Source organism: Nycticebus coucang, chromosome 2, assembly GCF_027406575.1.
Source record: "Nycticebus coucang isolate mNycCou1 chromosome 2, mNycCou1.pri, whole genome shotgun sequence".
Lineage (NCBI taxonomy): Eukaryota > Metazoa > Chordata > Mammalia > Primates > Lorisidae > Nycticebus > Nycticebus coucang.
This window is the reverse complement of record NC_069781.1, coordinates 113454311-113467182: the sequence shown is the minus strand read 5'-3', so window position 1 is coordinate 113467182 and position 12872 is coordinate 113454311. Positions and strand designations below refer to the sequence as shown.

At 42.5% G+C, this 12872-nt stretch overlaps 1 protein-coding gene across 2 annotated transcripts in view; it reads right to left on the bottom strand.

Annotated features, from left to right (window-relative positions):
* The window catches only part of SAFB2 (scaffold attachment factor B2), a 36315-nt gene that overhangs the window by 17424 nt on the left and 6019 nt on the right, over nucleotides 1–12872 (bottom strand). For both annotated transcript variants that reach the window (XR_008377502.1, XM_053579073.1), the window contains exons 3-9: nucleotides 11006–11070; nucleotides 10717–10920; nucleotides 8754–8816; nucleotides 7790–7817; nucleotides 6362–6872; nucleotides 5891–5940; nucleotides 5221–5321 (exon numbers count right to left, since the gene is read on the bottom strand). Coding sequence is in view for 1 of the 2 variants with exons in the window: in XM_053579073.1 (XP_053435048.1) it covers nucleotides 5221–5321; nucleotides 5891–5940; nucleotides 6362–6872; nucleotides 7790–7817; nucleotides 8754–8816; nucleotides 10717–10920; nucleotides 11006–11070 (1022 nt within the window). In the remaining variant the exon portion in view is untranslated. The remainder of the gene's footprint in view (nucleotides 1–5220; nucleotides 5322–5890; nucleotides 5941–6361; nucleotides 6873–7789; nucleotides 7818–8753; nucleotides 8817–10716; nucleotides 10921–11005; nucleotides 11071–12872) is intronic.

Sequence of the window (12872 nt, the reverse complement as noted above, 5' to 3'; positions counted from 1 at the left end):
ATTAAAAAGTTATTTCACCTCTACTTTGTACGTTCAAGAAGGCAGAGGAACGAAATTGGCCATGTCAGGTAAACACATGGAAGATTATCTTAAAATATGCAAATCAAACTCTGGAGATGAAAAATATGCTAGATAAGATTAGCACTAGACACTGCTGAAGAAATAATTAGAGAACTGGGAAACAAAGTAGAAAAAGTCTTAAAAATTAAACAGAAAAAAGGACTGGGAGAAAATAACCCCTGTAATGTCAGGAAGTTGTGAGACAACTTGGGAATCCCCAAAGGCAGAGGGAGCAGAAAAAAAAAGCGAATAAAATAGTACACTAAACCAAAGTACATCAGAATCAAATTATCCCAAGACAGTGATAAAGAGGAGAAAATCTTAAAATTAGTTGTAGGAAAAGAAATATTGGGTACTCATAGTAAACCTTGAATTTGTACAACCAGTGAAAATTTCAAAATGAGGGCAAAGTAAGCCAGGCGTGGTGGCTCACACCTATACTTTGGAAGGTTGAGGCAGGAGGATCCCTTGAGATCAGGAATTTGAGACCGGCCTGAGCAAGAGTGAGACCCCATCTCTACTAAAAATAGAAAAACTAGCTGGGGTGGCGCACACCTATAGTCCCAGCTACTCAGGAAGCTCAGGTAAGAGGATCACATGGCCCAATAATGATGCCATGGCACTCTACCTAGTGCAAGAGAATAAACTTTGTCTCAGAAAAAAAAAAAAGAGCAAAATTAAAAACGTCTTTAGATATACAAAAGAAACAAGATTTGTCATCAGCAACCCTCCACTAGCACTACAAGAAATGTTTAGGGCGGCGCCTGTGGCTCAGTGAGTAGGGAGCCGGCCCCATATGCCGAGGGTGGCGGGTTCAAACCCAGCCCTGGCCAAACTGCAACAACAGCAACAACAACAACAAAATAGCCGGGCGTTGTGGCGGGCGCCTGTAGTCCCAGCTGCTTGGGAGGCTGAGGCAAGAGAATCGCGTAAGCCAAAGAGTTAGAGGTTGCTGTGAGCCATGTGACGCCACGGCACTCTACCAGAGGGCAGTACAGTGAGACTCTGTCTCTACAAAAAAAAAAAAAAAAAAGAAATGTTTAAGTCTTCAGGAGGGAGGAACGTGGTCTCCAATGGGAACATGGATGGACTACAAAAAGCAACAGTGAACCCTGTTTTCTTCATATTATTTAGAAATCTCTTTAAAAGTCATCTATTCAAGTCTGGGACCAGCCTGAGAAGAGCAAGACCCCATCCCTACTAAAAACAGAAAAATTAGCCAGGTTTTGTGGCAGATGCCTGTAGTCCTAGCTCCTTGGGAGGCTGAGACAAGAGGATCACTTGAGCTCAAGAATCTGAGGTTGTTGTGAGCTATGGCTCTACAGCACTCTACCCAGGGCGACAGAGTAAGACTGTTTCCAAAAAAAAAAAAAAAGTTATCTGTTCAAAGCAAAAAAAGCCAATAATATACTGGGTCGTTTATTTAATAGAAGGAAAACATATGACAACAATATCACAAAGACTGGTAGATGAAAGTAGAAGTACACTCTCGTGAAGTTTTTATACTCAAACCAGACGCCATAACGTGGAGATATACTATTAAGATACTCACTGCTTGGGCAGCACCTGTGGCTCAGTGGGTAAAGTGCCAGCCCCAGATACCAAGGGTGGTGGGTTCAAACCCAGCCCCAGCCAAACTGCAACAAAAAAAGCCAGGCATTGTGGCGGGCACCTGTAGTCCCAGCTACTTGGGAGGCTGAGGCAGGAGGATCGCCTAAGTCCAAGAGTTGGAGGCTGCAGAGAGCTGTAACGCCACAGCACTCTACTGAGGGCGACAAAGTGAAACTCTGTCTCAAAAAAAAAAAAAAAAAAAGATATGCACTGCAATTCCTTAAAAAGCAGCCACTAAAGAACAAAACAGAGCTATTGCTAAGATGCCACAAATGATAAAAGATTCAATCAACGAGGTGACAAACAAGCAATCAATGAACAAACGGGATGAAGAGAAGACAGCAGGACAGTAGTTTTGTTTTTTTTTGGAGACAGAGTCTTTGTTCTGTCACGTGGGCTAAATGTGGGCTAGAGTGCCATTGAATCAAGCCTAGCTCACAGCAACATCAAACTCCTGGGCTCAAGTGATCTTCCTAAGGCAGCTGGGACTTTTGTCGTGCACCACTGAGCCTGGCTAATTTTTTCTATTTTTATTATAGATGGGGTCTCACTCTTGCTCTGATATTAAGCTCAAGAGATTATCCCACTTTGGCCTCTTAGAGTGCTATTATTACATGTGTGTGCCACTGCATCTGGCCAGAACAGTAGCTTTAAATCCAGCTCCACAGGAGTCAGTGGTAAAGCCAGCAATCTTGGGAAGTGGAAAGAGCCCCTGGGGTTCCCAGCCTCTAACTCACCTCTGACCCAGTGTGTCAACTCAAACAAGTCATTTCCTCTCTTTAGATCTCATACCCCCAACTGTGGAAGGACTAGGTGGAGCCCATATGTACTATCATCCTATTACATTCCAACTCCTATTAGCACAAAGATGGAAGACTTGTGGCTCTGCCAGAATCTGCCCAGGACCACAGGTGACAGGGACAAAGATGTCAGCTCCTGTATTAGAGCTGAGGCTCTGCCTTCCCTTCTTCCCTCTCCTCAAAGTCAGGGAGATAAGCCAATTATGGGTTCATTCATTTTCATCTTCCCACCAAACAAATCATCCCTATGGGGGCATAATTTCTGATGACAGATGAGAATGCGGTGGGACATGGTTGTTTTGTCCCCATCCCTCAGTCATGCCTTCTGCCATTATAGCAATCAGGTCCCACACCAATGGTTTTCCTAGGTCTTCCTACTTCTATCCAAATCTGGGCTCCGTGGGCAAAGGCATGGTCAAAATGCCACTTCCTCTTTGGCTCAGCACCTGTGGCTCAAGCGGCTAAGGAGCCAGCCATATACACCTAAGCTGGCAGGTTCAAATCCAGCCCAGGCCCGCCAAACAATGATGGCTGCAACCAAAAAATAGCTGGGTGTTGTGGCTGGAGCCTATAATCCCAGCTACTTGGGAGGTGGAGGCAGGAGAATCGCCTGAGCCCAGGAGTTGGAGGTTGCTGTGAGCTGTGATGCCACAGCATTCTACCCAGGGCAACAGCTTGAGGCTCTGTCTCCAAAAAAAAAAAAAAAAGCCACTTCCTCAGTGCAACTTGCTAAAGCCATCTCCCAAATGTAAATGAGGTCTCTCTATGACACACAGAAGTAACTTCCCTTAATATACTTATACTACGTTCCTTCTTTTTCTTGAGACAAACTCTTGGTCTGTTGCTCAGGCTGGAGTGCAGTTGTTCTATCATAGCTCACTGGAGACTCAAACTCTGGGCTCAAATGATCCTCCTGCCTTAGCCTCCAGAGTGGCCTGTACTATAGGAGAGTACCATCACTCCTAGGTAATCTTTTTCTTTTGGTAGAGACGGGGATCTCACTATGCTGCCTAGGAAGGTTTCAAACTTTTTGGTTCAAGTGATCCTTCTGCCTCAGCCTCCCAAAGTGCTGGGATTACAGGCATGAGCCACTATGCTCAGCCAACATGTTATTTCTTAAATGTTGCTTTTTTCTAACAGACTAAACATCAGTGCAATAGTGACCATATATTAGTATCTGCTTCGGCTTTATCATCAATCAGTGTCTGAGTCAAGGAGGAAGTCAACAAAATAATCAAATAGGTTATGTATGGCTGTAAGTTTTCTAAGCTCTCTTAAAAACACTGGATCGTTGAAAATTTAAATGCATGCCTTTTCTGGGGTCTGTCTGCTGAAGTCATTAACTAACACCTGATAAGGTAACACAGACCTAGACAAAGGAAAAGGAATGATTTCTGTAGCCAGAATAAGGCACATCTGACAGGCTCTGAAGCTATGCCTAGAATCCTTGAACCTTCCTAACACTAAGGGGTAGTGAGCCTTTCTCCCTGCATGCTTGGTTCCACAGGCATCCAAAAGACCAGGGCAGTTCTTTATTTTATTTTATTTTTTTTTTGAGACAAGAATCTTACTCTGTAGCTCTGGGTAGAGTGCTATGGCATCATAGCAACTTCAAACTCTTTTTTCTTTTCTTTTTTTTTGAGACAGAGCCTCAAGCTGTCGCCCTGGGTAGAGTGCCATGGCATCACAGCTCACAGCAACCTCCACCTCTTGGACTTCAGCGATTCTCTTGCCTTAGCCTCCCAAGTAGCTGGGACTACAGGTGCCCGCCACAACACCCAGCTATTTTTTGGTTGCAGCTGTCATTGTTGTTTGGTGGGCTCGGGCTGGATTCGAACCCGCCAGCTCACGTGTATGTGGCTAACGCCTTAGCCGCTTGAGCCACAGGCGCCAAGCCGCAACTTCAAACTCTTGCACTTGAGCAATCCTCTTGCCTCAGCTTCCCAAACAGGTGGGACAACAGCTGTGCACCACTACCACCAGCCAAGAGGGCAGTTCTCATTGCTTATCAGGAGACTGTTTCATTAATTCCAAGAAAACGGAGTAAGTTTAAATGGTCCTTCAAGTTCCTTTGGAACCCTTCTGACTTGTATTTTCTCCTGCCTCCATATTTAAACCAATTTTGTTCTAGTTATCACACCATATGCTTCAAATACTAAAAGACAATTAAAATCAATTATTCACTTACTCCTACAGAAAAAAATTCAGTATGCCAGCTTTAAGTTTTGTATAGGACAAAAGATGATCATTTTTGTCCAGTTAGAAAGAACTACAAGAACCACAGTAGCTATTTATACACATTTTCTGAGCAGTATTACGTTATGACCAACTACTTGCTCTACTTGGTACTCTGGTTACTCTGAACCAGGAAACAAGGCACATTTCACACAAGAGTGTGAAACAAGAATCAGTAATTTTTTTTTGAGACAGTCTCGGTGGCCTCATATCTCACAGCAACCTCAAATTCTGGGGCTCAAGTGATCCCCTTGCCTCAGCCTCCGGAGTAGCTGGGACTACAGATGCCCGCTACAATACCTGGCTATCTTTAGATATGGGGGTCTCATTCTGGCTCAGCCTGATCTCAAACTCATGAGCTCAGGTGATCTGCCTGCCTTGGGCTCCTGAAGTGCTGGGATTACAGATGTGAGCCACCGCGCCCAGCCAATAATATTAACAAGAGCAAGAGATAAGTTCTTGAGTTTGTTAAACCAAATTGAGGGTGGATGACAAATTGCATGAGAAAGCATACCTTTCCGTACTTGCTGAAAAGGTTCTTCAGATCTGTTGCTCGTGTTGTGGAGGACAGTCCACTGACCCACAGGTTCCTACCAGAACTGCTGCTGCCTCGACCTGGTGTAAGAACATTAAATTAAGTACAGTGACTTTTGAGACACGTAGTACTTTACTCTCAAGGTATAAGAGGAAGCACAACCATTTTTAAGATTGGAACCCTCTTCTAAAATCCAAACTACATCTCATCTGTTCTGATTCAATAATTTACTTTACTACATGTGTGCCAAAGGACAGGAGAAGAGATTGAAAATTCGGACCAAAAAAACTGAGTTTCTTTCTTCAAGGAATAATCACATCCATGTTAGTCATAAACTGAAATGTCTTTTGATGATCAGTTCTCCAAAAACACAGCAGTCTTTAAAATTCTTACTTCATTATTCTTCAATGGGCAGAATTATTCCTTTCTTGTTATGTGCTTAAACTATCCCATAGATGACAACCACAACAGAAACATGAAACACAGACATTCGCAAACATTCAAAACTTGTCTCTTAAGAAAACATCAGGTAATGTTTTCCCAGTAACCCACAATAAAACAAATTACTGGATCAAAGTGTGGACATCTGCAGGCCCTCCCCAAATAAGGGATCCAGACATGGCTCCTTAACAAGCAAATTAAATCATACCTTTTTCATCTTTAATGATTGGCTTTATATCTTTTTCTTCCTTAAAAGAGCTAGAGACAAAAGTTAATGTTACTCATGCAGGAAAAAAACTAAAAAGAATAAAATTAAAAATATGGTATGTGCTAAAACTTAATACCTACCAGGAATATTAGTCTGAAATAAATCTTAACACCTTTCCAAGCTTATATTGAAAAATCTGACCCCCTACATACAATGTCAGATTCATAAAAGTCAATTCGATTTAGCTGAAGATAACTAACAATTTAAAAACACAACCATGGTAGGTTGAGAAAAAGAAAAGGAACTCAATCACCCATTAAAAATACACAAAGAGAAATAAGACATTCTTTAGAAGCAAAACTATAATTTCATCAGTCTGGCTGGCCAATTGCAGAAAAACAGCTTATGTGTGTCATTAAATGACCAATGAAAAGGAGAAAGCGTCTGGTCTAAAACTGAGAAAAAACAAACCTCATTTTCTGATCAGCGCCCTCACTGGTTGAGGACTCTTTAGTAGCCGGAGGGACTTCATTACAAGCTTCAAAATCAAACTTCTTCTCGTCTTCTTTGCTATCTCTGCTTTCTGGACTTGGGGCTTCTTCTGTGGGCGCTTCTGCAACCTCCTTGCTATAGGCCTCCACGTGCTCGGAGGCTGCACTACTCTGCTCAACTGCCGGCTCTAGCCCTACAGGCTCACAGTCCATCCTCTCGCCATCGCCTGGCTGTTCCACGGGCTCCCTTTTCACTACCGCTAACAGGCTGTCTGCCTCGCCCGACTGAGCGTGTGTTGACTCGCTGGCCAAATCTAAATCACCCTCCTCCGGTTGGGCGCTGTCAAAAAGGTCCTCTTCCTCCGCAAGCTTTCTGTCTGGCCCCACGCTACTTGTATCCTGTGCAAATGGCTGCTCCAGCTCGGAACCTTCTTCTTTTACTGGCTCAGATTTACAAGTTTCCCCCAAAATGTCGAGTATTTTCTCATTTTCTACGGATTTAACAGGAATAGAATGGCACAAGGTTTAATTACCAGGGAAATAAAGCAATCACAAATGTGGAACTGGCACGGCTGCCACACTAACACGAAGAGAACTGCTAGCTCTACACAGAGATTGGAAAACCCGCGGGTACACAAAGTTACACTGGTTACACTACCTGCGCTCCGACCGGCTGCTAGGTAAGCCTCTATGCTACATGGAAGAGAAAAGGCCCCCACAGATTTAAACACCTACAACCATGTGTCTGCTTCTCAACAGTCTTCTTTGAGTTTTTGTTCAATTCTGGGTCTTCTGACTGATTTTCCAATGTCCAAGGTGTGAAACCGAATGTAATCACCATTCAATGACAGCTCAATTTCCAAATTTCTTTGAATTTCTTTTAACAGAACAGTCCCATATGAAAACCAGAAACTCTTCCGACGATGGGAGATAAACGCAGTCCAGAAGGGGAATAATATGTTGGAAATTTTCATGAAGAAACTCTGTTTCCTCTTCTGGAATCCAGTCACTTACTTCTCAGGTTACAAATTCCCTGAGCAGCTTCATCCTGCCTCAACTGCATTAACCAAAATGACTGCAGCACAATATCACAAGATCTGTTTCATGTGTAGAAACACATGGAAGAATCATGGGGGTGGGGTGGGATTAAATGCCACTCTTATGTGGTTAGAGATGAAAATAATAACTACATCTCACCAAATATATTTGACCTCAAGAAGCCAGAAAGGCACTCCCACAGATCTGGTGATATAAATGGGTTTCCAATCTCTGATCCTTGTACGATCTGGATTGTCCACCATTAGAGTAATTTACAAGACCATAACACAGCTTAAAATATAAAAAGCTTTCAACTAATAGTAGCATGAAAACTTTCAAACCATAAATGTCGTGTTTCTCTTATCAGTACCTGGCTCCAATAGAGGTTCTTCAATATCCTATTTAAAAAAGGAAAAGCAAATCCACAAGTCACTTTAAAAACTGGGCAGATGCATTTCCCTAAGTAAAAATAGCTTTCTGTGAGTTAATGCCTATTTCCAAAAAACTTTCCTTTTTCAAAAAAATATATTCCAACCCAAATACCTTGATGAAGACAAGCTCATTTTGCCAGTTTCTCTGGCACCAAGAGGTAGGCAGTGGTAACATTTGAGTCTGATTCTTCTCTCAGAGTCTGCCCCTGTACTCCTACCCTACCTACCCCTACTGGCTACTGCAGCTGGCAAAGACTCACATAGTCAAAGCAGAGGTCACATAGAAGGCCATCTCTACACATTACATCAGATTTAAGAAAAAGATGTTTCTCCTGAACGTAAAACTACTATTGTAACTAGAACGAAACTGTCTCTCTGTCCTGGGGAAAAAACCTTTTACACTCACGACATTAAGTCAAGTCAATTTCTGTGGCTCAGACTATGGTGGGACAGGCCCAACTGCTTTGCAGTCCCACTTCTGGCCTTCTCCCCCAACCCTGTATGCTGACTCCCCCTCCTGTCTCAGGACCACTGCTCACCTCTTACTCTAAATTCTTCTTTCCCCCTTCACCCAGCTAACTGCAGACCTGTATGTCGGATCTCGATTCAGATAACACTTCCCCTGGCAAGTCTTCTGGTTGCTTTTTCAGTCCAAATTCCTCAACTGCCCCCTAATGGCACCTCTTTTCCCTTCTAGTTACATACTAATTGGTTTTATAGTGCTATACTGCAAACTCTAAGACTATATCTGTTTTGTTAATCTCTTATCCCCTACACCTAAACTCTGTTATCAGTGCTCAATTTATCATTTTTATATACACATACTCTCTCTCTTTTCTCCCTAAGGAATAACTGACCACTCATTTAAAGTTTCCAGTGATGCAGAACCCAACGGCAACTTACCGGAGTTACTTTGAAGTCCAATGATGAAGTTTCCAGAGTGTTCTCAAATCCCTCTCTATCCACCTGAAAAACAAAATGGAACATTACTTTGTGGAGATTGTTGCTGTGAATGCTAGGGCCCACACCTCACTACTTTCTAGGCAGTCTGTGTCTATTTCCTTCATAGCACCTGTCACCATCCAAGTCTACTGTTGTACCACTCAGTCTTGCACCTCCCTCCCTGCCAGAGCCCACACACCAGGACTCTTTTATACCAACGTCTGTGACAATGGCTTGCAGATGGGTAGGCACTCTATCTGTATCAGCTGAATATATTTCCCAGGCAGTTTCTAAGTACTGGTAATTAACATACACCACCCAACCACACAGGATTTCCAAAGCAGAACTCAAAACGACAAACTCTGCACTCCTTCCAATTTTGCTTCGCAACAATACTTTCAAAGTTAACAGTAACCAGGTATTTTCTTCTAGGCTACTTTATTTAATACAAAAATGTAACCTGATTGTTCTCTCTTACTACTTTTTACCAAACAAAAGCAAAACTATTCTCTGGAATTTTACTAAATTTAAAACCCTTTCCAAGTGAAATATAGAGCGATCCCTCTAGGTATTTTGTTCTTTTTTCCTTCTCTGATGTGAACCTATGACTTGGATGCCACCATTGATTAAACTGTTAGAAAGTGAGCACCTACTCTGAAAACCGTGCACGCCCACACAATAGGAACATACTGAGAAAGGAGGACAGTTGCCCAATATGCTACCCTAGGCCAAGGAGCAGTAAATGTGCAGATTATGACTTTTGACCCTAAGGCTTAAGGTTTAGTCCTACAAGGGCATTTCCCCCAAAGCTGAAAGCTTTCATGCTTCAAGTAAATAAAACCACCAACCAAAATGGCTGGGCATGTGCACTCAAATTAAAATGACAGTTGGTCCTAGCTGGGTGTTGTGGCGGGCACCTGTAGTCACAACTACTTGGGAGGCTGAGGCAAGATAATCACTTAAGCCCAAGAGTTTGAGGTTGCTGTGAGCTCTGACGTGACGGCACTCTACTGAGGGTAGTAAGACTTTGTCTCAAAGAACAAACAAAAAAATGACAATCAGTCCTATAATAATGACTCTGTTCTAGGTGCTTGAAAACCCTCACCAGAGAGCTCTGCGCCAAAATACTAGGAGTAAAAAGGGAAGAGTACAGAGATAACAGAATTAAAGCTCTCCTGGCCTAGCATGGTAGTTTGTATCTTTAATCACAGCACTTTAGGAGGCCAAGGCTGGAGGATCACTAGAGCCTCAAAGCCCTTATTTACAACCAGGATATAACAGTGAATCCCTTTGGGGACAGGGGTTCTTGGAGTGGGGATGGGGGATACTTTTTGTAACTTTGCTTTATGTCTTTTAATGTAACTAAAACTTTTTTTTTTCTTTCTAAAACTTTGTATATGGCTCCACACCCATAGCTCAGTGAGTAAGCTGGCCACATACACCGAGGCTGGAGGGTTTGAGCCTGGCCCAGACCAGCTAAACAACAATGACAACTACAACCCAAAAATAGCCAGGTGTTGTGGTGGGTGCTTGAAGTCCCAGCTACTCAGGAGGCTGAGGCAGAATCACTTCAGCCCAAGAGTCTGAAGTTGCTACACAGCACTCTACCGAGGGTGACATAGTGAGACTGTCTCAAAAAAACAAAACAAACATACAACAAAAAACAGAACAAACAAACAACTTTGTATAATTTTATAGCATGCTTAGAAGGTATCCCCCAGCCTCATATTATAAAAATGCTCACCAGTAGTACAGAAAAGCTACTCATTAATAGTTAAAATGGATATAATTTACTACCAGAGTTTAGACACTGAATTATGTATTCATGGTGATTTAGATGTGTTCTCCCTCAAATAAGCAGCATGTGATCACCAGGGTGACTCAGGGCTACTGGCACATTCCACAGGGTGTCCAAGTTACCTACAGCATGCTCTTGGAGCTGAGCTGGAAGCTGTTTCAGTTGTGTAGCCACATATTCTTTACTATCACATAAGGAATCAAGAATGCTGTCAGCACCGTCCTCCCCAAAATCTGGAGCACTGCTATCCTCGCCTTCAGTTTCATCTAGCACACTAATGTCCATCATGTCAATATTCTGCAAGTTCTCCAGACTTGCTTCCATATCCTCCTGTAAAGAGAAATAAGACACACAGATGACCAGGAGGATCAGAACATGGAGCTGTTGCTATCTCCTCCACTGTGACCCCACATACCTGCCCGTCTCTGGAATCTTCTTCTAGGCCATTATCTTCTGTGCCTTCCTCTTCCATCTTTTGTCCTAATTACAGAATAATTGTTCATTCAGATAACATTCAAGTTCTAGCCTCAAATTAGTTTTACACACAATAACAGATTTCAGTCTTAGAATACTTATAGGAGAAATTTAAAAAATTAACAGTTCTTCTATCATAAATAGTTTTGTCTCAATTGGTGTTCTTTTATTTATCAAGATTCTCACTTTGTTGACCAAGCTAGAGTACTGTGACATCAGCCTAGCTCACAGCAACCTCAAACTCCTGGGTTTAAGCCAGGGGTCCTCAAACTGCAGCCCGCGGGCCACATGAGGTGGTGTGATTGTATTTGTTCCTGTTTTGTTTTTTTACTTCAAAATAAGATATGTGCAGTGTGCATAGGAATTTGTTCATAGCTTTTTTTTTAAAACTATAGTCCAGCCCTACAATGGTCTGAGGTCCAGTGAACTGGCCCCCAGTTTAAAAAGTTTGAGGACGGGGCGGCACCTGTGGCTCAAAGGAGTAGGGCGCTGGCCACATATGCCAGTGGTGGGTTCAAACCCAGCCCTGGCCAAAAAAAAAAAGTTTGAGGACGCTTGGTTTAAGCAATCCTCTTGTCTCAACCTCCCAAGTAGCTGGGACTACAGGTCCCCATTACAATGCCCAGCTAATATTTCTATTTTTAGTAGCAATGGGGTCTTGCTCTGGCTCAGGCTGGTCTCTGACTCCTGAGCTGTCAAGTAATCTTCCTGCTTCAGCCTCCCAGGAGAAGGGATTATAGTCATGAGCTACCACACCTGGCCTCAACTGTTCTTTTAAGTAAGCTATCAACAGGGATGTGAAAATCTAGGATTCTTGTCAAACTATCAAAACATTTTGGTTTTGCATAAACTATCTAAAGGTTTCAAGAGATTTCAAACTAAGACAATATGAAAAAAGCAAAGGATAGAAACAGATATTTTTCAAACCAGCAAAAAACAAAGCAATGCCCAAAGAAATCTAAAATGGCATGTGGTTAATAACCAGCTGGCTCTACCTGCACTCCATTCACTGGAGCGGGCCATCCCCTTTTGTCATTCTTCAGCTCAAGGACTTTTTTTTGGTAGGCAGAAAGGCAAAGGCTGCCACAAAGTGAAAGGTCATCCTGAGTTTTGTGAACGTAAACGTAAAAGAACTCTTTAGATAAAGTTATGCTAGGTATTCCAAAGGAGAGGCTGCAGGTGAATATGAGTGGAAACCTCTACACATAGAAGAAAAATTTCTGGGCTTCATATGTATCAAACTTAGGATGTGCACTAAAACGTGTAACAATGAATTCCAAGGAAGGTATTTAGTCCATCTAAAAAGTATTTAATGGTCTACACATCCCAAAGGAAAACAAATTATGGCACATTTTTGTTCATATGTTGTTCTCAGTGGACGGATTGGTGTGTACGTAATGTAGCAATGTCTGGAAACCTCTTTGGTTGTCATGACTTGGAGGGATGCTACCGACATCAAGTGGCCAGGGCTGCCTGTGCCCTATAGTACACAGAACATGATCCAGAGAATTACTCAGCCCAAATCCTCAACAGTGCCAAGGCTGAGAAACTGTTCCACAATACCTTGCAACATTTACAAAATTAGTGCCTTTCTATGTTTTTCTTCTTTTACCATAAACTTAATCAAGTGTTGTATGTATAAATATTTACACTTTTTTTTTTTTTTTTTTTGAGACAGAGTCTCACTTTGTTATCCTTGGTAGAGTGCCGTGGTATTATAGCTCATAGCAACCTCAAACTCTTAGGCGCAAGTGATTCTCTTGCCTCAGCCTCCCAAGCACCTGAGACTATAGGCACCCACCACAACA